Genomic DNA, 24,433 nt, shown 5'->3' on the forward strand with positions numbered 1-24,433 from the left:
TTTTCCTCTGTGCTCTTGCTTTCAGTGTCTTTGTGCAGCTTCTTGTCATCACTGAAACAGAATGACAGCTTTAATGACAACTCTACATTGTTGATGTATATGGTCCCATCTGTCTTACGTTGTGTGAAACTAACATTCAAATACTAATGTGTCCTTGGGTATGATGCAAACAAACTATAAACACACTATAAAACAATACTGGTCAGTGTATGTCTCTCATATTAAAACCCTTAAAACTTTGATATACTCTTTGCTTTAGGTCAACATGTCTGCAATCACTGGATAGTGTTATACCTTAGCGTTTACATTGAACAGTACAACATATTGAAACTCGGTTAGTGTATGTAAGAGATTAGTTTATTGTTTTAAAGCTCCCTCTTGTGGTGGAAAATGTGAAGAACACTTTTTTGTAGCAAATGTGAAATACATTTTGGGGTCACTAGATAAAATGTTCCACAAAAGTGTACTTTTATATTATTTATTTCATATTTGTCATTTATGTATTCCTTCTGGAGGTTTGTACAGAATTAGCTGTATATAGATTTAGATGTAGGTAGTAGGCATTTGTTGGATTGCTTAATCTATGTGTTTGTGCTATCTCTTATAGTTTTGGATTTCCTTAAAATAGGTGGGTTATGTGTGTGTATGTGAGGGGGGTTATAAAAGATAACAGTTGGTAAAGCGCCTGAAGAGGGATACTGTTTTTCTGACTCCCAGCAGGACAAGAGGCTGACAGGGAGAAGTGGCAGTGGCAATTGATGTGATGAACACATTCTATTTATAACCACTGTTCAGCAGCTGCCACTCTCTTCGGTCTCCTCTTACATTACCCCCTCCACTCCTCAGGCCACAGCTTAACTGTGCTGTGCTCACTGTGACCCCGCCCTCGAGGTTGCCCACCCTCTTTCTCAGGGCTAGTGAGTGTGCTCTTACAAGACCCAGGTTTTACTCTGCCTTGGCCCTGGCTGCACTGCTTCAGTGACAGAGTGAAGATTGGAAGGTTAACCAGACCCAGAGAAAAGGTAATGGGCTCATGTCTCTGGCGGACTGTGTGTGTGGCAAGTAGTGTGATCAGCTCAGAGTGTACATGCTCTGCTTAGCAGTTCTATTAGGGGTCTGATGGCATCTCAGAATGGCCTCCTTTGCTGTTGAAACTATTTATAGGAGTGGACTGATGAAATCAGGGACAGAGATAGTGAAACATGTTGCTGTGGAACTCATTTTGGTATGTCACCTTTTAATGAGTTAAATAAATTATAGTTTAGTTAAGAAAAAGTTGACTTGCTTTCTTTCTAGTTTCTAGTTCTAGTATGGCCATTTCTGCAAAAGAAGCAGATTCCCAATATTTTTATAATTTTTGTGTGGTGATTGAGGGAATGGTTAGTTGTTGTTTTTTGTGTGTGTCATTGCTATTATAACAGAATGTGAATGAGTCCCACATATGACGCAGCTCCAGATGAATAAGTTTGTTTTGTGTGCCTTGTGTACTTGGTCAGATTCTTGTTCATGTGTTTTGCAGTTGGAAGAAAGCTAACCTTTCATTCATTATGAATGTTCATGTGCTCTATCTTCAGTGCTGCATAGTCTGTCTACCCTGTTGCTGAATGACCTGTTGTGTGCAGTTCAGTGTCCCACTGCTCATCTTCAGGTTCCCATTCTCGGCCGTCTTGAGCTGTCTCCACTGCACCCCCCCCCCCCCCCCCCCCCCCCCACACACACACACACACATCACCACCATTCCATCCATTTATTCTTCACCTCATCCAGTTAAATCCATGACTTCTGACCTATCACCATGGCGTATAAATCACGCTTCTCTTTCTGGGAGCAAAAGGAAAGTCCCTTTTTGCTTTTTCTTTTTATCTTATTATTCAGTGATTTTGTGGAATATTTATGTTAAGAGAGTAACCATGATCTGAATGTGTGGTTTGATTTGTTTTCTTCCTTCCTCTTGTGTAGGTTAAGGTTGAGAACAAGCCAGATGTAAGTGTTTTTCAGCTGCATGTGTTTGAGTGATGGTGATACAAACCATTTTTGTGTAGTAAAAGAAGAGTGGCTACTATTGTCCTGTAAGAGATACAGTTCTTAGTAAAATAATCAGGCATAGTGGATGGGCACCTACTCTATCATAATTGAACCATGGGCAGCAGCTCTTTATTTAACCAATATCCAGTGCAATAGCATTAGTAAAGTATTAATTGAATATGATTTCTGAAAGGTAAAAAATAATCAGCTTCATTTGGTTCCATATTTTTGGGCCCATCCAAGTTCTTCTTTTCAGTGACTTGGTGCACCCTCAGGTGTTACCGGCCCCACATAACCACTGCGGATGAATCCACTTTGATTATATACAGTCCCACCTGTCTTATATTGTGTAAAACTAACATTAGAATACTAATTTGTAACCTTGCCCATGAGTCTCTGGACACGTTTCTTTTCCCTTTATCTAGCTGTAGACTCAATTCAAGAAAAAATAAAAAAATAAAAACCTGGCTTGCCCATACACTGTAATTATGAGATTTAATGAAAATGAGTAATTGAGTTGGCTTGATTGATTCTAACCTTAGTGAGCAGTTTAAATAATCCTTTTCAAAATAATTCTCTGTGAAATTTTAAATCCAGTCTGATGTAGATAAGGGTCAACCTCAGGGAATTCCTGAAATTGGTCTGGACACAGGAAGTGGTCCACAGTCAAGCGCATCACCAGCTGAAGAAGCCAATAACAACACTGGTATGGGAGGTCCAGACACACCTGGGGAGGAGAAGAGTTCTAGTGGTAAAAAGGTGGTGAAAGTTGTCAGAAGAGTTGTCAGACGAGTGGTTCCTGCTAGAACAGAAGAGCGCAACCAGCACGCAGTTTCTGCATCTGCTACAGACGCTGCGATCAGGAAAACAGGAGCTGCTGGGGTGGAAAAGGATGATATATCAGTGGGCCTAACAAGCCTGATGGGAAGAGGCAGAACCAAGGAACATCGGCCTCGCACCCGCACCCAGGACCGCAAGGAAGACACTGTGACGCAGGAAGAGGAGAACGAAAAGGTGGAGGAGGTTGAAGAAAAGACTGCTATGACAAAAACAGAGGAAGTTTCATCTGTGCCTACTACTGCAGCCCTTAACACTCCACCAATAAAGTCTAATCCCCTCACCCCTCCACTTGGGTTCATCCCTCCACCCAAACCTGATCCTTTGGCCCCACCTCCTGGTTTCATCCCAGTCCCTAAGCAGAACGTGTTGACTCCACCACCAGGTTTCATCCCCACCAGAAAATCAAGCCCACTGCCCACAAAACAGAATCCCCTTATAAGACCTCCTGGTTTCATTCCTGTCCCCAAGGCAGATCCCTTGGCCCCTCCTGGTGGTTTCATCCCAAAACCTCGTCCACTTGCTGTAACGAAACCAGAGGTACTGAGTGAAAAGTGCATGTTTGCTACTTAGCCACTAGGTGGAGCACAACTTAAGTCGTCACTGCTAATTCATCCAATTTTCTCATAAATGAGCTCAATGAACATCTTATAGATTGTTTTTTGGTTATGCATTCATCAAACTTGAGCTAATCTTTGTTATAAACAAAATTAGTTAAAGTATAATACATTCCCACAAATAACTTTATATAATTGTTGCCTTGAATAAGTGGAGGGAAGTGGTGCACATATGGAAACTAATCATCAGATTTATCAGTGGGTATAAGGGTGTGCTCATGACCTGCACTGTAGTTGTCTGATGAGTTGGAGCACTGAGCTAAATCTCATTACTGTGACTTTCAGCAGACGGAGTTGAAACTGTGCTCTCTCTGCTGTGCACCACTGTGAGAGAGGATGTTTAGTAATGTTTTTAAAGATGGGAACAAGAATAAAGATTAAAAAAAAAATGTTGTTCAGGTTAGCATTAATTGTCTTGTAACAGTCTGTCAGAGAAGAGTGTCTTTGTTTCTACAGAACAAATAATTGGTTATGTAAACATTTAAATCTGCTAAAAAGAAAAGAAAATTGCTTTAAGGATGTACCTTTTTGTATCCCAAGTTCCATTTTATACTTCAGACAAAGTTATGTTTTTGTCCTGTTATTTAGTCTCTGGCATTCTGTCTGTCAGCCTACCATCTGAAAATTTCATCAGCAGATGTCTGTGAAATCTGGTGAACAGTTGGGTATTTGGCCATAGAGTGAGGGATTGGATTTCAGAGAGATGCACCTGGTGTTTTTGTTGAGGGATATAGTGTTTTTAACTGCTCTAGGGAGAGACTCGGCTTTTAATGTCAGGAACAAGATGTTAGCTGATCTTAGAAATTTATGTGTGACAAACCATTAGTGTAGGTTTGTTTTGTCTAGTGATTTTTATATTTCTGCTCTCACTAGAGCTATGACTGTACAACAGAAAGGTGTTTTTATGTTGCTGACAATGGCAGACCTCAGCCATTAGCAACAACTAAATTATACCTGGGGTTTGACAACTTTAGTAATTTGTTTAATTCCAGTTTTTAGCAGCTTCCTGTAGAGGGGAAATTGAAACCAGACTGTCAAAGCCTTACTTTGACTTTCTCCTGTGTATATATTAGAAAAAAAGAACAAGCAATATTTGATTGGAATTTAAAATAATTTTTGATTCACAACTTCAAGTATAGCAGCAGCTATGGAACAGAAGTAGAGAAACTGAGCTTTTTGCAGTTACAGAACAATTGCATAGAACTTTTGATGGGTTAATTTCAGATGCAACTTTGAGATTTTTGGGGAGTGGCGCCTGAAAATTAGGTTGGGATTTTGATTATTTCATTACTTTGAAGAAATTTGCATTCGATCGTTGCTGAAACCACCATCGACAATTCAATGCCTAAAACCATTAATCTTTACCACAGTGTTTAATGATCCAATTTTCTTGAACAGCTTTTTTGCCCTTACCCATTTCCTCACTGAATTAGTTGGAAAATTGTAATTAGTTTGAACAAGCGTCTCTTGAAGTTGGCTCTAGTTTTCTAATTAAAATCTAGTTTAAAGTTAAAAGGAAATACCTCGAGCTTTAACTTAATTGTCATCATCATCATGTTATCATGTTAATTCCATCTGTGTGTATGCATGTTTGTCTGTGTGTTTGTGGTTATTTACATATGTTGTGCAAAGGTGCAGGAAACATCTTTCCCCCCTGTGGTCTCCAATGGTAAACCTCCCCCTGTTGTCCTACCCCAGTCTGCAAAAAATGAACAGGTGTGTGCTAAGTTTGCTCCTAAGGTTGACATAAAACTATGGTTTTCCTACATTCAGGAGCATAATACTTTTTTTTTGTTGGTTTTTTTTTTTTTTTTTGCATGCAGTGGTTCTGCAGTGGAATAACTCTTTTTTTGCCCTAAGCTTAACCCAAGGCCTGACAAACGGCCTTCCCGAAATGATTTCCCTAAAATTCCAGAGGCCATCATTGGGCTGTCCCAAGCAGCCGTACTCTTCTACACCTCTGATATTGCTCAGCTTAAGCTCGGTGTTTCTGGCTCTTTGCCAGCTCATTTGTATTAATTCTGTAGCATTAATTGCATTATTATCTGGTCCAGAGAAGGACTGAGCTTGTGTAAGCCTCGTTTCAGTCTCAGTCATATAATGACAATGTACTCTGACATTGATTATTTTAGCAGTGCTGGATTATATGGCAATGAGTTACTTGTTTTCAACGTTTAGAACATGGAAATGAGCTTATTTTACCCCTTCTCATTGCTCTGCTCTTTTGTTGTCTTAATCCATATCTTTTGTCTCTATGCTTTTCTGTGGGTCACTGGATCCTGACTTGCTGCTGACCATTTTGCTGTTTACATGGCTAGCATACCAAATGCTACAAATCTTCTCAGGTACAGCTTGCTGTGCTGTGGGCTCGACACACTCCTTCAGCTGTAGAGTGCTTGAGTCTAAGCTTGTTCTCCTCTACTGACCCTTCTCTAGCATATATATATATATATATATATATATATATATATATATATATATATATATATATATATATACAGTGGGGCAAAAAAGTATTTAGTCAGCCACCGATTGTGCAAGTTCCCCCACCTAAAATGATGACAGAGGTCAGTAATTTGCACCAGAGGTACACTTCAACTGTGAGAGACAGAATGTGAAAAAAAAATCCATGAATCCACATGGTAGGATTTGTAAAGAATTTATTCGTAAATCAGGGTGGAAAATAAGTATTTGGTCACCTCAAACAAGGAAAATCTCTGGCTCTCACAGACCTGTAACGTCTTCTGTAAGAAGCTTTTCTGTCCCCCACTCGTTACCTGTATGAATGGCACCTGTTTGAACTCATCATCTGTATAAAAGACACCTGTCCACAGCCTCAAACAGTCAGACTCCAAACTCCGCCATGGCCAAGACCAAAGAGCTTTCGAAGGACACCAGGAAAAGTATTGTAGACCTGCACCAGACTGGGAAGAGTGAATCTACAATAGGCAAGCAGCTTGGTGTGAAAAAATCAACTGTGGGAGCAATCATCAGAAAATGGAAGACATACAAGACCACTGATAATCTCCCTCGATCTGGGGCTCCACGCAAGATCTCATCCCGTGGGGTCAAAATGATCATGAGAACGGTGAGCAAAGATCCCAGAACCACACGGGGGGACCTGGTGAATGACCTGCAGAGAGCTGGGACCAAAGTAACAAAGGTCACCATCAGTAACACACTACAACGGCAGGGAATCAAATCCCGCAGTGCCAGACGTGTTCCGCTGCTGAAGCCAGTGCATGTCCAGGCCCGTCTGAAGTTTGCCAGAGAGCACATGGATGATACAGCAGAGGATTGGGAGAATGTCATGTGGTCAGATGAAACCAAAGTAGAACTTTTTGGTATAAACTCAACTCGTCGTGTTTGGAGGAAGAAGAATACTGAGTTGCATCCCAAGAACACCATACCTACTGTGAAGCATGGGGGTGGAAACATCATGCTATGGGGCTGTTTTTCTGCCAAGGGGACAGGACGACTGATCCGTGTTAAGGACAGAATGAATGGGGCCATGTATCGTGAGATTTTGAGCCAAAACCTCCTTCCATCAGTGAGAACTTTGAAGATGAAACGAGGCTGGGTCTTCCAACATGACAATGATCCAAAACACACCGCCCGGGCAACAAAGGAGTGGCTCCGTAAGAAGCATTTGAAAGTCCTGGAGTGGCCTAGCCAGTCTCCAGACCTCAACCCCATAGAAAATCTGTGGCGGGAGTTGAAAGTCCGTGTTGCTCGGCGACAGCCCCAAAACATCACTGCTCTCGAGAAGATCTGCATGGAGGAATGGGCCAAAATATCAGCTACTGTGTGTGCAAACCTGGTAAAGACCTATAGTAAACGTTTGACCTCTGTTATTGCCAACAAAGGTTATGTTACAAAGTATTGAGTTGTATTTTTGTTATTGACCAAATACTTATTTTCCACCCTGATTTACGAATAAATTCTTTACAAATCCTACCATGTGGATTCATGGATTTTTTTTTTCACATTCTGTCTCTCACAGTTGAAGTGTACCTCTGGTGCAAATTACTGACCTCTGTCATCATTTTAGGTGGGGGAACTTGCACAATCGGTGGCTGACTAAATACTTTTTTGCCCCACTGTGTGTATATATGTGTGTGTGTGTGTGTATATATATATATATATATATATATATATATATATATATACACAAACTAAATTTTTTTGTGCCTGCCTACTTGTCTTTAAAATCATTGATGCAGAGGCCTGGCGTGTACTACTGCGGCATAAAAACTTCTCAAGATCTCAAGATTTATTTTTACCACTGCTCCATTTCATTTACAGTGGACTCGGTGTGTCATGCTGCTCTGTAATGGTGTTGTTGCTTTTGCGCTATACAAATACATGTACATACTGAAGCTATATTGTCATAATTCGTCAGTTAACAGCTTTTAACACTTCTTATTAGGTGCATGTCAGTGACATGGAAAGCTAAATTACTAACATTAACATTTCTGATATACATACCTTACTGTGCATAACTGTGACTGTTAATAAGAGGGCATGAGTTTTATGCTCTCTCCACAAACCCACACGTGTGGTTAAATGCATCCTGCTAATCAGTGCATTATTTTTGTTACAGTATTTCTTATAGTAATACAATCATTATTAAGGACTTTATGGTAAATGTGTTGGTGAATCACTTATTTGGGTGGTGTTGCACTGTTGTTGGCCTTGCTGCAGTGTTCGTGTTATACTTTTTACACATTCTGACCTATTGTTTTACTTTTCTCCACAACTCTGCATTTTTATTGTTTCTTCATGCGGTTGTGTCAGTTGAATCTCTATAGGTGTTGAAATAACTTACTGATTTCTTCCCTTGTCCAGTCCAAACTTGTTGAGGATCCCGTGGCCATCCTTCAGGCAGCACACTCAGCTGCAACTAAGGTCTGATAATGGCTACAGCTGGTTGTAATTCTGGTTGCATCCCGAAGTGTTTCAAGTGGAATGTCCTTTTTTGTGTTATTTGTGTGGGACAAACTAGTCGTGAGTGTCACAGAAAGCCTAGTGAATGACATTCAGCACCCATAAAGCTCAAATTAACCTTCCCTATAGACTTACTCAATGTAGTTAAATCTGAGTAAAGGAATAGAAGTACCCTACTCAGTCAGTACTCATTAGTTAATAAAATTAGTTGCATTTCAAGGAAGAAACTACTATTTGGTGCATATTCACTGTTTGTACCTATTTTATTACCTTCAAACACTTGACTTGATTTAACTTGTTTGGCTTTATGCTGTATGTGTGTCTCTGTTCAGTTCAAGCAGGTCGTGCATTTTTTCCCCATATGTGATTGGTTTGGACTTGGTTGTGATAAATCCCTCCTGCATTTTAACCTTCCACCTTAAATGTCTTTATAGTGAGCATATTAACTGCACCTCTGAGTTAATCACTGTGTGAGCTCTGAAAGGTTCATAAAAGGAGAGTCATGGGAAGTCTAGTTCTTCTGTGGAGGGCTGCTTTTGTAAATGACATAAATATAGGAGGTGTGAAATGAAAACATACTTTTCTCAAATCCATATAGCCCTCCACTCAGTGAACTGAAATCCTTTTGAAAGTCCATTATGCAGCTGTATGATTTATTAATCAGTGATCCAATAGAAATTGGTTATACAGGTTTTCATATACTGATTTTCACCTCTAACAGGTAAAGACTGAGGAGCAGCTGACAGCAGAGAAAACCTGGTATAACACTGAGAAAGTATGGCTTGTCCACAAGGATGGATTTTCCTTGGGTTAGTAAAATGTCTGTATTTAAATAAATTATGCATTATAGTGCATTTAGATGGAGTTTATTGTGGGTTTTTTACCCTTTATTTATAACTATATTAAAACAAACGTACTTTTTTTCTGCTTTTCCTGGTATGGTCTGTTTCTGGTTGACCTTTTATTACATAACTGTAAATGTGGGTGTGTGAAGCATTGGAAATGCTTTTGAAATTTTGATGTTATCAGGCTGCTCATTTTACCTCAGGCTGCATGTGATTAAACCAACCATGTTTTCAAAACTTACATTTCAAAACTTACTTACATTTTATTAAATCTCTGACACTATTGAAAGAGATACAGTTGCCACATAGTATTATGCAAAATGAAATGAAACTTTTGCACTCAGGTTGAAATGATGTGTCATAAGTAGTTAACTCCACACTTTGTGGTGGTGCAGCAACTCTCCTGAAGATGGAGACAGGCAGTCTGCCAGAGGGGAAGGTGAAAATCCGCCTGGAGAGTGATGGATCTTTATTGGATGTGGATGAAGACGATGTAGAGAAGGTATTTAATCATCTCATCATTTGTGAACCTCATTAATTACAGATGACACTTGTGAGCTCTTCTGACTTTGAACTCTAGGCAAACCCTCCAGCGTTTGACCGAGTGGAGGACTTGGCCTCTCTGCAGTATCTGAACGAGTCGAGTGTGATGCACTCTCTGCGGCAGCGGTATGGCAGCAACCTGGTGCACACCCACGCTGGGCCCAACATGGTGGTCATTAACCCCATTAGTGCCCCTTCAATGTATTCGGAGAAGGTAGGCTCTAGCCAGTACATGTGACACATCTCTTGTGGGAGAGTATAAATGAGAGTGTAGTGAGGAGAAAATGCATTTCCAATGGTAGTAATCCATGTAAAAACACTATAATTTTGCTTTTCTTTCCAGGTGATGCAAATGTTCAAGGGCTGCAGAAGAGATGACACTGCTCCTCACATTTATGGATTAGCACAGGCTGCCTACAGGAACCTGCTGACTACTCGCCAGGATCAGTCCATTGTATTGCTGGGCAAGAGTGGAAGTGGCAAGACCACTAACTGTCAACACATCATCCAGTATCTGGTTACAGTCGCAGGAAGCACCAACAGAACATTCTCCAGTAGGTTGGAAAGGATGTCCTCTGAATTAAAATAAATAAATAAATAAAATTTAGCTAATATTATGATTGATGTTGTTGAGTCCCCCTCCCCAATAACAGCGTATGATCTTTATTGTAGCGGAAAAATGGCAGGCAGTCTACACTGTTTTGGAGGCTTTTGGGAATGCTTCTACGTGCATGAATGGCAATGCTAGTCGCTTCACCCACATTGTTTCCTTGGACTTTGACCAGGCGGGCCTGGTGACCTCAGCCTCTATCCAGGTACAGATAAGCACATTTATTAATTAACTCACTTGGACTCAACTGTTGAATTTATTCCTAATGAATAACTGATTTTCATTCCAAATCAAATTCAAATTCAAATTTTATTTGTCACGTACACAGTCATACACAGTACGATATGTAGTGAAATGCTTGGACAACTGCTCGTGACCTAAAGAAAACAAAAAAGGAAAAGGCTATGAATAAGATAGGAAATAAATATGAAAAATTAAAAAGGGTAAATTTAACTAGGAAGGAATAAAATATAAATTAAGGTTAAAAATGAAATAACTGTACAACACAAATTAGAATGAAGGGTAAATTTAACTGGGAGAACAAGATAAAATATATAAATTAAAGTTGAAAATAAAATAACTGTACAACAAAATACACAATATAGAACTATATAAGAATGTATGAAGAAATATAAATAAATATATACACAATAACAGCAGCGTGATTTAAGTAATGAAGTGAAAACAATGTCCAGAATGTCCAGACATAAAGTGGTGTATATTTTCACCAAACTCAGTCTTTGTTATTATGCTCACCTGCTCATAATATTGTATTTCTGCCATCCTTTCAATATTGTGTTCTGCCCTGGTCTTTCAGACAATGCTTTTGGAGAAGATGAGAGTGACAAGAAGACCAGATGGAGAGTCCACTTTTAATGTTTTTTACTATCTAATGGCTGGAGTAGATAGCTCTCTGAGGTAGGGATTAATACACTCATGTCAATTACTACCTAAATCCACTACAGTACTGCATTGGTTTTTACATAGATATATTGTAGTTCTCTATAATGCTGCCTTTTCTTCCTATTTTCCCTTTGATCCTAAATGTGTTCACTAATGTCTTGTAAGTTATTTATTTTTTAAATTTCTTCATTAGAACTGAGCTGCACCTTAACCACTTTGCTGAAAGCAGTGCCTTTGGAATCATGCCACAGACTAAGGTAAATGCATCCTGATACTAGAAGTTTGGCTTGTTTTGTCCAACCAGGAATGGAAGGGGAAAAGTTTACTTAAAGATTTACCCACCCAAAAAAGAAGCTCAAGTTATGTTTGTGTGAATCTGCCAGGCAGAGGATAAACAGCGGGCCTCTCAGCAGTTTTTCAAACTGCAAGCAGCCATGAAGGTTCTGGGGATCAGCGGTGATGAACAGAGGGCCCTCTGGCTCATCCTTGGGGCCATTTACCACCTTGGGGCTGCGGGAACCACCAAGGGTAAGATTGCTTGAATGCACTCCTGCACAACTGCATCACCTATTGGAGATGACGTTTGTTCTGCTGTTATAGAACAGGCTCCAGTGACAAAGCAAAATGCTGTTTTTGATTTGTGCACACAATGAAAAATAATTATGGTGAAATTACCTTTGTTAGCCCAAATAGTTTTTGTAACACTTTGTAATTTGACAGATATCAAGCTGGCATTATCTCACTGTTGGCAACATGTGCTGTGTGATGCAATCACATGTAATCACAATGACTGAATAATACATTTATTTATACGTTAAAAGTACACAGTGCACAGCTGCTCCAATGATCAATAGCTGAACATTTAAATCTAGGCCATTGCAGAAAATGTTATACTTTAGATCTTAGCACATTTGCGTAAAGTGGGGGGTGGGTGGTGGTGGTGGTGGGCTGGAATCATTCAAGACTTTGTGGTACAGAATTATTGCTGCCTTTATAGTATGTGGCTGCCAGTGAAGTAATACATTGTATTTTTTATTTAATCTGAACCCCTGTCGGATTTACCTTTATCATTCCTTACTGCATGAACATATTAAATAAACAGAGCACTGTTTGTGGTTGAGTAACTGAAACTAATGACAAACTTCTTGAATCTAATTGCTTGGAAACACCGTTGCTGCTCACGGAGAGAAAAACCTTGATCTAATTCTTGACAAACATTTATTTTGTCATAAAGATGCATTACAGGACTAATGGGAACAGCAGTTCTCACGAACACAAGAACTTGCTTCTGTCTAAAGCTGTTCGAATGATGAAACCTAATGTAACAGATTGTTTTCCTTTAGAGTAATAGAACGGCCCTTTTGTCAGGATTTGACTAACTTTTTAAAATTAGATAGCTGACATTTGTAAAAGCTGTAGCTGCCACAAAGATTTTTATTTTAGGTGAGTTAATCATCACATCCTTTTTTTGTCATTATAAAAGGCCACTGGAAGGATAGAAAGGATAGAATTAACCATTTAAGTCCTTTCAAAACACAGATTTAAGTGTTTATTTATATTTAGCATTGACTTTTTGGTTGATGAAATTTGTTTTGTTTTAATTTTAACTGAGGTTAAGTGGGCATATTTACACAGATGAGCAAATGAAAAACTGTCCATTTAAGGATTTAATTGCTGTTGTAGTGCAAATAAATTAATTACCGAATAGCAGGATAATATACAACAGAGAAACCACAAAAAAATGTGATAACAGTGGCAATAGTGCTGAATTTTGTGCTTTTTGATACGTTTGCTCACTCTTCAGTGCCTGTCTGTAATTGCCAGTTACTTATGAGAATAGCTTGCCAAATAATTTGCAGTGATCCCCTCCAGCTGGCTCCCAATATTTCTGATGGCAGAATAAAGCAGGGAATAGTTAAAAAAAATCAATAAATACTGTCTGTTATTGGGAATAAAAATTCTGAACAACTTTCTGCTTGGCAATACATTTGATTGGTGTCTTCGTTTTCAAAATGAATTCTTATGAAGAAGCAATGTCAGGGGTAGGAATAGGAAGTCATTGAGAGGCCTGTCTATGGGAATATTTATTAATGATAATAGTCTACAGTCTAGACCCTTTTGTACCAAGGGCCTAGTTTGCATTTTGGTTATCAAAAGGAGTAATAAACAGATTATGAAATAAATCCATTGGCAGTGTAACTTTATCCTGGTACACAAGAGGGCAGCAGTGATCTCCAAAACCTAGTTAAGGGACCACCTGAAATGAACTTAGTTTTCTCTGTATATTGTAGACTTAGCATACTCTTTCTGTGTACTTAAGAAGAAATATTGTACATATGTAATTTTCTTTTATTATCTTTAAAAGCTGTACAGCCATCTGCTGTTTGATTCTGCAATGTTCATTCATGTTGGTAAACCCACTTTGCTCTTTTTGATGTTTTAGTGGAATTTAAGTAATTGTGCTGCCTGGTATCTATCAAAGTAAATATTTAAATGCCTTTGCTTGTCTTCATAACTAGCCTTATCAATAAGAGAAGTATACAAGGCTTCTGCAGTACTGATGAGACAGATAGAGCCCACTACTTTGTCTGAAATCCCACAGTTTCTCTCTTAAGTCTTAGAAGATACCACTTCATGGTGGATTAAAACTGAAGCTGGCACTCATATCTTTATGTTAGCATCACTCAGCCGCTAGATTGAGGGAAAGTTAGTTTTCCCAACAGCAGTCTTTATGTAAATAAATAAATTATGTCCCCTAATGATAAATTTCGCTTTCATTCTCAATAAGATAAAAGGGGCAATTATAATTTCAATTTAATAGACATTTTTTCAGTATTAAACAATTGAAATAAGGTTTTTACTTTATAGATGCGTGTGTGTGTGTGTGTGTGTGTGTGTGTGTGTGTGTGTGTGTGGGGGGGACAGGTACGGACAGTGCGAACAGATGAGGCCCGGGGTCTGTTGTGTTGTGGTCTCCATCTCCACAGTAGTTAAATGTATTCAGACTACCACCCTTTTGAACGTGCTTTTAGTGCATGTTTTTATCAGCTGTGTCAGTGTCAGTTCGACCAGACACATAATCCTACCCTGTCACAGACAGTATTGTCACAAAGTCACCATGTGCCTGCAATAGTTGGCAGAAGGGCTAATGGAGGTTTTCATGCACGTGTCTCAGCTGGCAGGAAACAATTTGCACGTCATGAGTGGGCTCAGAAGGCAGCCTACCTGCTGGGCTGCACCCTGGAGGAGCTCTCCTCTTCCATCTTCAAGCACCAGGCCAAGGGCACCCTGCCCAGAGCCAGCACTATTCGCCAGGCTTCTGACGAAAATGGCACGGCAGATGCAGGTACTCCACGCCACATTTACCACCATATTCTTTACTCTTTATTCCTCACAGTACCCCCCTTTCTCCCTACCTTTTCTTTTTTGTCACTCTCATTCTATTTACACTTGCACACGCATATGTTGCTGCTCATCACTCAAAGGGAAAATGCAAGGGAGAGAAAAAGTAAAGCTTATCTTGGTAATGAATACCACAGCTTTACAATGGCTATTGACAGATAGGTGCGCATACTATGTTGGGACAAGCAATTTTGGATCCACTCTTCATTCATTGTCCCTGAAATCATAATTGCCTCACATTGATTTTTCACACGTGTTGGTTCATCAAGACTGCAGTACATTCTGAAGGGCATGACGACTCAGTTAAAGGTCTTTCACAGTAGGGATGGACAGAAATGACCTTTGTTTCTCCTTCCCTGCATCTCCCCTCATTCATGAGCATATAGTCATTGACGTGTGTGCACACATGAATATATCGCCTATGCAACAATAAACTCACTTATGTGATGGTGTAATGAATTATGAAAGCTTAACAGGTGGCCATTGCCTCTAGGCACAGACATGAGTATTCAGTTTGATTTGACAGTTTCCAAAACACCTGATCCCTAAATGACACTGCTTCAGAAAGACACTTTTGTAGGTATTTTCAATACCTTCTAACTCAGAAAATAATGTGTTTGAATACCATGGAAATGTAGTTCCTTTTTAAATCAAATGCTTTGACTATAATTTCAGTAAAGCTTTTACAGTTCAACATGTTGACATTCCTCCTTCCTATTCAACTGGTTCTTGTGTTATTTGCTGATGGAGATATTGTGAATTAGCTATTGAGGATTTGTTCTGACTCTGTGCGTTTTTATATCAGCATTCAAAGCAACAGCAATGGAGTGTTTAGAAGCCATGGCATCCGGGCTTTACTCTGAACTCTTCACTACCGTCATTTCTCTAATAAACCGGTTAGTATTTCTTCTCTGGTGTGTTACTGACAGTACATTACATTTGTAATGAAGATGTCATGATTGTGCTGAACCGGTATGCAACAGAAAAATGTAGATGCCTCATGTCACTTTTAGTAACCATCATTTGTGTTTAAACAAGAATGTTTGAATGGTTTCAGAGTATTAGAGCCAGTTTTATTTCAGTTAGGGATATAGTGGCATGAGATGAGGTTATATCAAGAGGTTGTCAAATATGGCACTGCTAATGTTATGTGTGTGTATGTATTTACCATGTTTGCTTAAGGGCTCTGAAATCCAGCCAGCACTCCCTGTGTTCTCTGATCATTGTGGACACACCAGGCTTTCAAAACCCAAGGCTGGCTAAGCGTGAATGTGGTGCAACCTTTGAAGACCTGTGCCACAACTACACTCAAGAGCGTCTGCAGACCCTCTTCTACCAGCGTACTTTTGTTCAGGAGCTGGAGCGATACAAAGAGGTAATGCCATGTAAAGTATTATGCACCGTGCATACAAACAGCCTCATTCTCATTGTTTCTGCCTTCCTCCTACCCTTTCTCTCAGATATATCAACTCCAATAGAGTATGTGTACACACATCAGATACACTATCTGTTCTACCTGTCACAAGCTGTGACAAGTCAAAGTAGTTCATGTGTTAGACCTTCTCATTAGTGATGCCAGTCTTCACCGCTTCTGCCAAGATCAAAGTAAAGTCACTCACAGCTGCCTGTGGGAGAAACGCCCAGCTGCACAGCAGTGCTGTTGTTCCCTAAAGATCTATTCTACTTCTGTCCTCTTTAACGTTCTGTCTAGCAGGACTGGACCATCATAACTATGGGTGTAGTCATCCCATAGGATTTAGTGTTTTTGAGGACAAATAGAAAGTTTTCTTTCATTACTTACAGTTATGTCTCAATTCATTGCAACAATGTTTTTTATTAAAAACTCACCTGATATCACACTGGAGTTACCCAGACATCCTGATTATATTGCTTCAGATACATTGCTTCTGAAAAAGGATCCTGGGATTTCCCACCCACATCCTTTGCATGGCAGAAATGGAGTTGGAATGAGATGAAATATTGCATAAATGCGTGTAGTGTAATTCTCTCTTGTCAGTACATCTTGAAAACATAAGAACCTGTGAAAGTGTCATTGTAAACTGGGTCAAACTCATTTAAAATGGCACACAGTCTTAACAATCACAGTGACAGGCAGGCGGGTTAAATTGTGATACACACAACCGGCACACACAGTATGCCTTTATATTTTTGAATAAATTGCTGTTGGGCGCTCTAGCTTTCTGGCTAGTATTTTTTTTTTTTCTGTTTTTTGCGTTCCTCTGTACATGGACTCTCCGCAGCAGAGAACAAAAATCAGTGGGGAGACTTCACATACACAGTCAGCTTGAACACTGGCATCTGTCGTGGCCACATTATTAGCATGCCAGCATTTTCTCCCCTTTCTGGAGCATGATCCACTCTGTTACCATGCACTGTTACTTTATCTCTTAATCTTTATAGCTATAGCTTTATCTCAGATAATTTTTATCATGTGCCACATTAATCTAGAAATGACTAATGGAGCTGCAACCAAAATGGTCAAATCTTTATGGCTTAATAACAATGTATTTGTTCTTTTTTTTTTTTTTTTTTTTTTTTTAAACCAAGTTAAAATAGTTGTAGTTAACCTATAAAATGCTATTACATTTTGGAGCTGTGGTAAAATATAAAGACTTGAGACTGTGACAGCTGTTATATGCTAAAAAGCAAGGTACACTCTAGACAGGTTGCTAGTCATTGACATGGCTAACACATAGAAACGGATAATTAGACATTCTCAGAACCAGGCCTATGGGCAATTTACAATCACCAGTGCACCTAAGATGCATGTCTTTGGACTGTGGGAGGACACCAGAGTATTCAGAGAGAACCCACACAGGAAACCCCCAGCTGGATGGTAGGTCTTGAACCTACTCGCTGTGAGGCAGCAGTTCTAACCACTGTACCATTGCCTCTCTAAAAATCTTCTGCTCTCTGTCGCTTTCTCATTTATCCTGTTAATAGTTCAAAACTAAAAAATATATATTTTGCTAACTTATTGGTCTATGACAGTGGGTTTCAAATGGCCTAGCATTCAAAATCCTATTTTTTGACATCATAGGTCATTAGTTTGTCAATCTCTTTGCTGTCCTCCAGGAAAACATAGAACTTTCCTTAGACGACACAGAAACCAGCACGTCTCTGTCTGTGGCAGTGGTAGACCAAGCTTCGAGTCAAGCACTGGTACGCTTGTTTTATTGTCTTTCTTCATTTTATTGTCACACATCTAACTTGCATAATTTCTCATTTCCCTTGGTTTTAGTACCATAAAATGTTTGATTTTCAGATGTTAATGTTAATCCCTGGGTACAATATATTGTTTTTTTAATTAAGAAAAAAATTGAATAATGTCTCTAAGCATCAGAAGACTTCTCTCTATGTTAGACTTGTTTGGCAGAGACTAGAAAGAGAGGGTGGGAGCAAGAAAAGAAAGGTTAGAGAATTGACTTCAAGAAAGAAAATCAATGTTTGGCCTTTCCAGCCTATGATCTGCACCATGGAAACAGAAATGGCCGAGTTTAGAGAGTCCATAGATCACTTTGCTGTAATTCCAATGTGTTTGGTTTGAGTACTTTACTTTTTAAAGGGTCCCCACTCTAATGGGAATGTCATCAAAAGCAGTGAACTGTAGTACATCACACTAAAAACCGAAGGGTAAAAATAACACAGATTCTTCAAAGTCATTTCTAAAGTCAGCTATAAAGATCTATGCTGTTTAGAGTGCAAAGACATTTTGATCAAAGATTTTTTTTTTTTTTTTCCCTCACAGATATTTTTTTTTCCTGTTGTAGCTCAGACATCTGTTATCACAAACAGCCTTAATGCTTGATTCATTGCAAGCCTCATAGTTGTCACATGTCTTCTCCAAACTGATAACCTGTTTTGTATTTGTAGTCAGCGTAGTGTGCACTGCTGATAAGGATGTCTCCAGTGCAACTTCTGATGGCTGCTAAAGCATTTTTTGGTTTTGTGGATTTGCTTCTTAAGCCACAGTTCCCAGGGTGGATTTAGACAGTAGCTACCTTTCTCATGAGCTTGAACAACAAGATGGTTATGCTCAATGTCTCTGACTTAAAAGTGAACGCTTCAGTGTGTTATGTATTATGGTGACATATATTTGGCATACCCTTATTCAACAATGACATGCTAATTGTGTAACTAATTGCATTATTTAAAATTTTCTCCCTTTATACTTTCCACATTTTCCCTATTTTAATTGTGTGGAATAAGTTAAAACTGTTATGACGGTATTATTGCAGTAAACTGCTAAAAGTATGCTCACATCACAAATGCTATTGAAACTTAAATTTCCGCTGCTAACAATATCTCCATGTCTGTGATACACTGCTCAGACTGGGAAAACAGAGGGCAAAGTATTTTCGCTGACATTTAGAATGGTTTATATGTAAGCAAACGCTCACTACAGAGGCCAGCACCAGGCATTTGAAGGATATTTTTTATAATTAATACTTATTGCTTTGTCATTATTGTTTGTAGGAGGTGGATAATAATATCTTAAATATATTGTGACTCATCAATATATTCCATTAAACACTAACATGAACTAGATGTTTATTACTCATGTTTGACATTCCTTTTGTAAAATCTTTTGCATAGAGGGTCATAAAGGTAAAACAGAATAGTGTGTGTGTGTGTGTGTGTGTGTGTGTGTGTGTGTGTGGGGACAGGTACGGACAGTGCGAACAGATGAGGCCCGGGGTCTGTTGTGGTTGATGGAGGAGGAGGCACTGCAGCCTGGGGGTTCAGAGGAAACACTGTTGGGACGCCTGTTTAGCTACTATGGACCTGCTGAGGGCGAGAGTAAAGGCAAGGGGAAGATGCACACACATGCATAAGGTCGCACTAATACAAATAGTGATCTTCTCAGAAATGAACAGAAAATCCTTGTATTTTCATTTTCAAAAAGAATAAAAAAAAAAAAAACAAAGATGTTCATTAACATTATATATTGTATGGGTATATATAAACTCCCCTTTTGTTTTATAGTACGCTGTATTGTCTCAGTTTAAATGAGCTCATTAAAGCTATACTATAATATGGAATTTCCAAATCACAATATCTCGTTTAATTTGACCAGTTGCTGTTGTTCTGCAGAGCAGTCACAGATATCCGATTCATATGTTTCTTAGCAATTCTCTAACAATAAGAACTGAAGCTTTTAAAAAGTTCCCTAATAGAGCTAGAAAATGGTACGCAAATTGTCATTTTAGTACTCCAAAACAACAGCTGGTGGATTCTCATTAAAGCTACTTTTGGCTGCTCCCTTATTCACAAGGGGTCGCCACAGTGGGTAGCTCCACAGCTTCGATTTGGCAGATTTATTTATTTCTTTTTTTTACGCCCGTTGCCCTTCCTGACGCAGCCCCAAAGGGATTTGTCTCCTCCTAGCATCAAATAAGGGAGCTTTCATTTGCTAGGCGAATGTGTAAACCACTACACTATGGAGCCACTCAGCTTCAGAATTCTCATTAAAACTCTTCATATAGGTCAGATTTGAGCTCCTCTGTTTCGTCTATCAGCTCTCTGATGACCTAGTGGCAGACAGTTATATCGTCTATGAAAGTGGAGTATGGTTGGATCTAAATGTCTCACACTAAAACTACACGGATAAAGTGGCCCATTAAACAATAAGGTTTACTAGGAACAGACTGTTCATCATGATGTTTTTATCAGTAAAATCTATGCAGGTTTGTGACAGGCGGCACACACCAGACTAATTAGGATGTGATGAATTTACTTGCTTTGTTAAACTCATGCAGACAGTAAACCCCTTTCTGAAGTCTTGAATATGATTTTTCTCATTATCTCGCTGTATATGTATCTAATAGATTTTACACTGGATCCCCCATTTACTTTAGGTCACACTTTCCTGTTGAAAAGTGAAAAAGATCATAATTTCCTGCTGGGCCACAGCCATGGGACAGACTGGGTGGAGTATGATGCACGAGGGTGGCTCAGCTATGCCAAGCAGAATCCCGCCTCTACCAATGCTGCGTCCCTCCTACAGGACTCGCAGAAGTAAGTATCCACCATGCAGGAGTTGTTGTTCCTTGGTGTTGCAGACTTGAATTATAAAACATCACACTCTGAATTACGGCATCTCTTACAGAAAGATCATCGGCTCATTGCTCATGAACCGCACAGGTGGAACCACAGTTTTGTCCGGGTCTGTTGCTGGCCTTGAAGGTGTTTCCCAGCTGTCTTTGCGCCGGGCTACTAGCATGAGGAAATCCTTCGTCACAGGAGTAGCTGCCATCAAGAAGAAGTCTTTGTGCATTCAGATAAAACTTCAAGTGGTGAGAGCATAGGGTGTGATGGCTACTTGGGGATGTGGGGCACCACAAGGCACAACAAAACATGCTGTTGTAAATATGAGAAGTTTTAAATTTGTTTTTGACTCTACCTGAAGTCTTATAAATGAAGTAGAGCCGGTTGTTTAGCGACAACAGAGAAAACGACATTAAGCCATTAAGAAGTTTTGTTTTAGTGGCTGCATAGTGTAGCGGTTTACACATTTGCCAAACAAGAATCCTGTTTCAGTCCCTTGAAGAGACATTACTTTGGTGTTGCATTAGAAAGAGCATCTAGTGTTTTATGTTTTATTTATTATTTAAAAAAAATGAACATGTGGAGCTACCTGGTGTGGTGAACCCTTGTGAATATGGGAGCAGCTCAAAACAGCTGCTATTACTACTACTACTACTAATGCTGTTATCAGTACCACTACTTTTAAGAAGAACATATTTCTCAACAAGAGAGTCAAAAACTAAAAACCTTAACTTGTGCTTTATTAGAAGACGCTGCATTAACTCTTGACCTGTTCCCACCAGGCTGCTTATAATCCTGCTCTGTCCTTTTCAGGATGCGCTTCTTGACATGTTGCGGAGGTCCAGGATTCAGTTTGTTCACTGCATATTGCCCAAGGCGGATGCCCTCAAGGCGCTGAGTGGATCTCTGTTCAAAGGAGTGGAATGTGAGACTCAAGGGGAGAGTGGAGATCCTAGCTTAATGCAGCTAGATGTAGCCTTGCTCCGTGCTCAGATACGTGGATCTAAGCTGCTTGATGCTTTAAGAATCTACAGACAAGGTGAGGTAAAGCAAACATACCCCCTTGTCCATGTGTATTAAAAAAAAAAAAAGCCTGTCAGATTAAATCTTATTCAATACCGGTTTTCACAGGTTACCCTGATCACATGGTGTTCTCTGAGTTCCGACGGCGCTTTGATGTGCTGGCACCGCATCTCACCAAGAAGCACGGAAGAAATTATATAGTGAAGGACGAGAAGAGAGTAAGTCAGTCACTGAGAGAGGGAGTAAAATGTACAGCTGTGCCGCTAGCCAAGCACAGTGAAGATTGATGATGTGAGGAGGCAGCTTCATGACCTGATCTCAACAGCCTGATGTCAGCAGCCTACTGACAGAGACATAAAGCTTCATCAGGGCTAATAGTAAAGACCTAATCAGCTTAACTTCATCACTATAATGCCTGTGAAAGAAGCTGATCAATATCAGGGCTTAGAAAGTGCTTTACTGCAAACAAAAATAAAAATGCCTATTTTTCTAAATGCCATGGTTATTACACTGTGACAGTACTCCTTTCCCCTGTGTCAGTGTGTTGGAGCTGAGTTTCTGTGGAAACACTGGCAAACAAAAGCCCCTCAGTATTCGTGGCAAACCTCTCTTGGTGTAATCTAGATGTGGTCTTTCAAAGTGGAGTCTCAAGTAGAGAGAAGAGGCTCAGACAACAATAGACGGACAGTATACACAGGCTGAACAGGGAGAGGGGGGGCTCCAGTGTTTGGGTTGGTGTAACTCTACATGGGATGTGTGTGTTTAGAGCTGCAACTAGGTCAAGAAAAACAGGGGATCATGATGAATAGACTAGGTGCAGGTGGATCTTAGGGGGAAAGTTGTAATTGGTTTGTTGTATTTTTTCTTTTGCATCCCGACTTGGTTTTAAAACAAAATCCAGAGTGAGAGAAGAGGAGAAAAAGTGCACTGTAGTTATTAAACATGACAGATAAGGGGGAACTGTAGACCGCTCTATTGTTGTGGTGTCAGTAGCACCACTGGATCCACCTTTTGAAAGGCTGAATGTGTGTTTGTGTGCATGTATGCATTTACTCAGGCTGTAGAGGAGCTTCTGGAGTCCTTGGATTTGGAGAAGAGCAGTTACCACATGGGTCTGAGCAGGGTGAGTAATGCCCACACATCACAAACAAATGAACAGCTTTAAAAATGTATTGAATAAACATTTGCTATGAATTGCTCTGCGTCTGTTTTGAAATTCTCACCACAGAGCAGTAGTACACAACTCTTTTTTTTTTTTATGACACTTGCTGTCTGGGGATGTGTGTCTTTCAGTACACCTGTTCCTCTTTGAGGCTTGTTTGCCATCCTTTATTGGAGACCTGCCAAGCCTTGTCCCTTCTTCAAGTTATTTAGCCAGTGGTTACCCAAGAGTCATGTCTCTACCTTGCCCATATATATTACCATATTTACTATGTTTTTTTCAGGTTATTGGAGCAAATTTCTCCTCTTAATGCATTCTGTTTTTCACCACAACCTTAGTATGATTTGCACAGTAAACATTGCTTCAAAATGCACATTACATCCTATCAGCTGGAAAGCGGCCATCAGTCAAAATGAAATCAAACAGTAAAGTACAAAAGAGGGGGACTTATGCTCCAAGATACTGTACGGTGTGCATGGCCCTTTTATAAAACACATGACAAAAGAATGGTTTGGAGGCGGCTTCACATGGTGCCACACTTTGGAGTGTGAAATGGGCTCAGAAGTAGACATGCACAGTTGGCCATTCACAAAGCATTCCAGTGGTGTCTTGGCAACCTGTCTCACTTGCATGCCAATTACACCAAACCAACTAAAAGCAGTGAATGAGAAGCTCTTGACTGGACAAAATCTGCCATTAGAGATAGCCACATGCCTGAAAGGAACATAGCTGCATAAAGCTACTACATGATGCCTGCATGCAATTTTGAAAATAAAAATAAAAGAATAACAGATTATTTTTTGCCTTGAGAGTTTTAATTAATATTCATTGATACCATTGAATGTATCTTTCTTTGCTACTGCTTTATAGATTTGCTTGCTAAAACAGTTTGATGATTCCCAGCTCTTGCTTTGTTAACATATTATATATGGATTTTGGAATTTAAGGAGCATGGACACTTTGTAGAGCGACCTTAGTTTGAGAAAGTGTGTGTTTGTGTGTGTGTGTGTGTGTGTGTGTGTGTGCGCGCGGTCATCCTGTCCATTTTAATAGCTTCCTGCCATCATATCTGGAATGTATCATGGTACCAAATCCTTCATGGGTATAAACAGGCTATGACATAATGTGCTTTTCTTTGTCTGTTTACCTCTTTTTTTTTTTTTTTTACCTTTGCCCTAGATTAGAAATGGACAAGGCTGATTGTTCGAGATAACTTAATCACCCGGGTTCTCACTTAGATAAGACTCACTTGACTGTGGATTAAACTGTTTCTTATTGATTAGTTGCTTCAGTGCATTAATTTACCTTTTAACTCCCCTCTGTTTTAACTGTGCTGCTGGGCTTGACATTAAAGCAGGGCCTCTAAATCTCATAATATCAAAAATAACCATAAAATTGTCTGAACTGTTTTACGCTTTGCTAATAAGCATCTGTGTATGATTGTTTCTTG

At 39.5% G+C, this 24,433-nt stretch overlaps 1 protein-coding gene across 2 annotated transcripts in view; it reads left to right on the top strand.

Moving 5' to 3' along the window:
* Positions 1-957: 957 nt before the first annotated feature.
* The window catches only part of LOC146623884 (unconventional myosin-XVIIIa-like), a 50,115-nt gene continuing 26,639 nt past the window's right edge, over positions 958-24,433 (top strand). Inside the window, exons 1-25 of one of the 2 annotated variants that reach the window (XM_085364365.1) lie at positions 958-1,022; positions 1,575-1,832; positions 1,958-1,983; positions 2,623-3,402; positions 5,112-5,195; positions 5,798-5,824; positions 8,328-8,387; positions 9,148-9,235; positions 9,667-9,773; positions 9,852-10,028; positions 10,158-10,368; positions 10,487-10,629; positions 11,242-11,342; positions 11,521-11,584; positions 11,711-11,855; positions 14,503-14,673; positions 15,535-15,625; positions 15,912-16,104; positions 17,826-17,912; positions 19,418-19,556; positions 20,609-20,768; positions 20,860-21,046; positions 21,612-21,837; positions 21,930-22,039; positions 22,879-22,944. In XM_085364365.1, the coding sequence (XP_085220491.1) occupies positions 1,796-1,832; positions 1,958-1,983; positions 2,623-3,402; positions 5,112-5,195; positions 5,798-5,824; positions 8,328-8,387; positions 9,148-9,235; positions 9,667-9,773; positions 9,852-10,028; positions 10,158-10,368; positions 10,487-10,629; positions 11,242-11,342; positions 11,521-11,584; positions 11,711-11,855; positions 14,503-14,673; positions 15,535-15,625; positions 15,912-16,104; positions 17,826-17,912; positions 19,418-19,556; positions 20,609-20,768; positions 20,860-21,046; positions 21,612-21,837; positions 21,930-22,039; positions 22,879-22,944 (3,480 nt within the window). In that variant the 5' untranslated portion in view covers positions 958-1,022; positions 1,575-1,795. The remainder of the gene's footprint in view (positions 1,023-1,574; positions 1,833-1,957; positions 1,984-2,622; positions 3,403-5,111; positions 5,196-5,797; positions 5,825-8,327; positions 8,388-9,147; positions 9,236-9,666; positions 9,774-9,851; positions 10,029-10,157; positions 10,369-10,486; positions 10,630-11,241; positions 11,343-11,520; positions 11,585-11,710; positions 11,856-14,502; positions 14,674-15,534; positions 15,626-15,911; positions 16,105-17,825; positions 17,913-19,417; positions 19,557-20,608; positions 20,769-20,859; positions 21,047-21,611; positions 21,838-21,929; positions 22,040-22,878; positions 22,945-24,433) is intronic. The other variant, XM_085364366.1, reaches the window with a different exon arrangement.

The sequence above is a fragment of the Diplotaxodon limnothrissa genome, linkage group LG10, assembly GCF_057381915.1.
Source record: "Diplotaxodon limnothrissa isolate DT_005_m linkage group LG10, D_limnothrissa_male_GT1.1, whole genome shotgun sequence".
In the NCBI taxonomy this organism is placed as follows: domain Eukaryota; kingdom Metazoa; phylum Chordata; class Actinopteri; order Cichliformes; family Cichlidae; genus Diplotaxodon; species Diplotaxodon limnothrissa.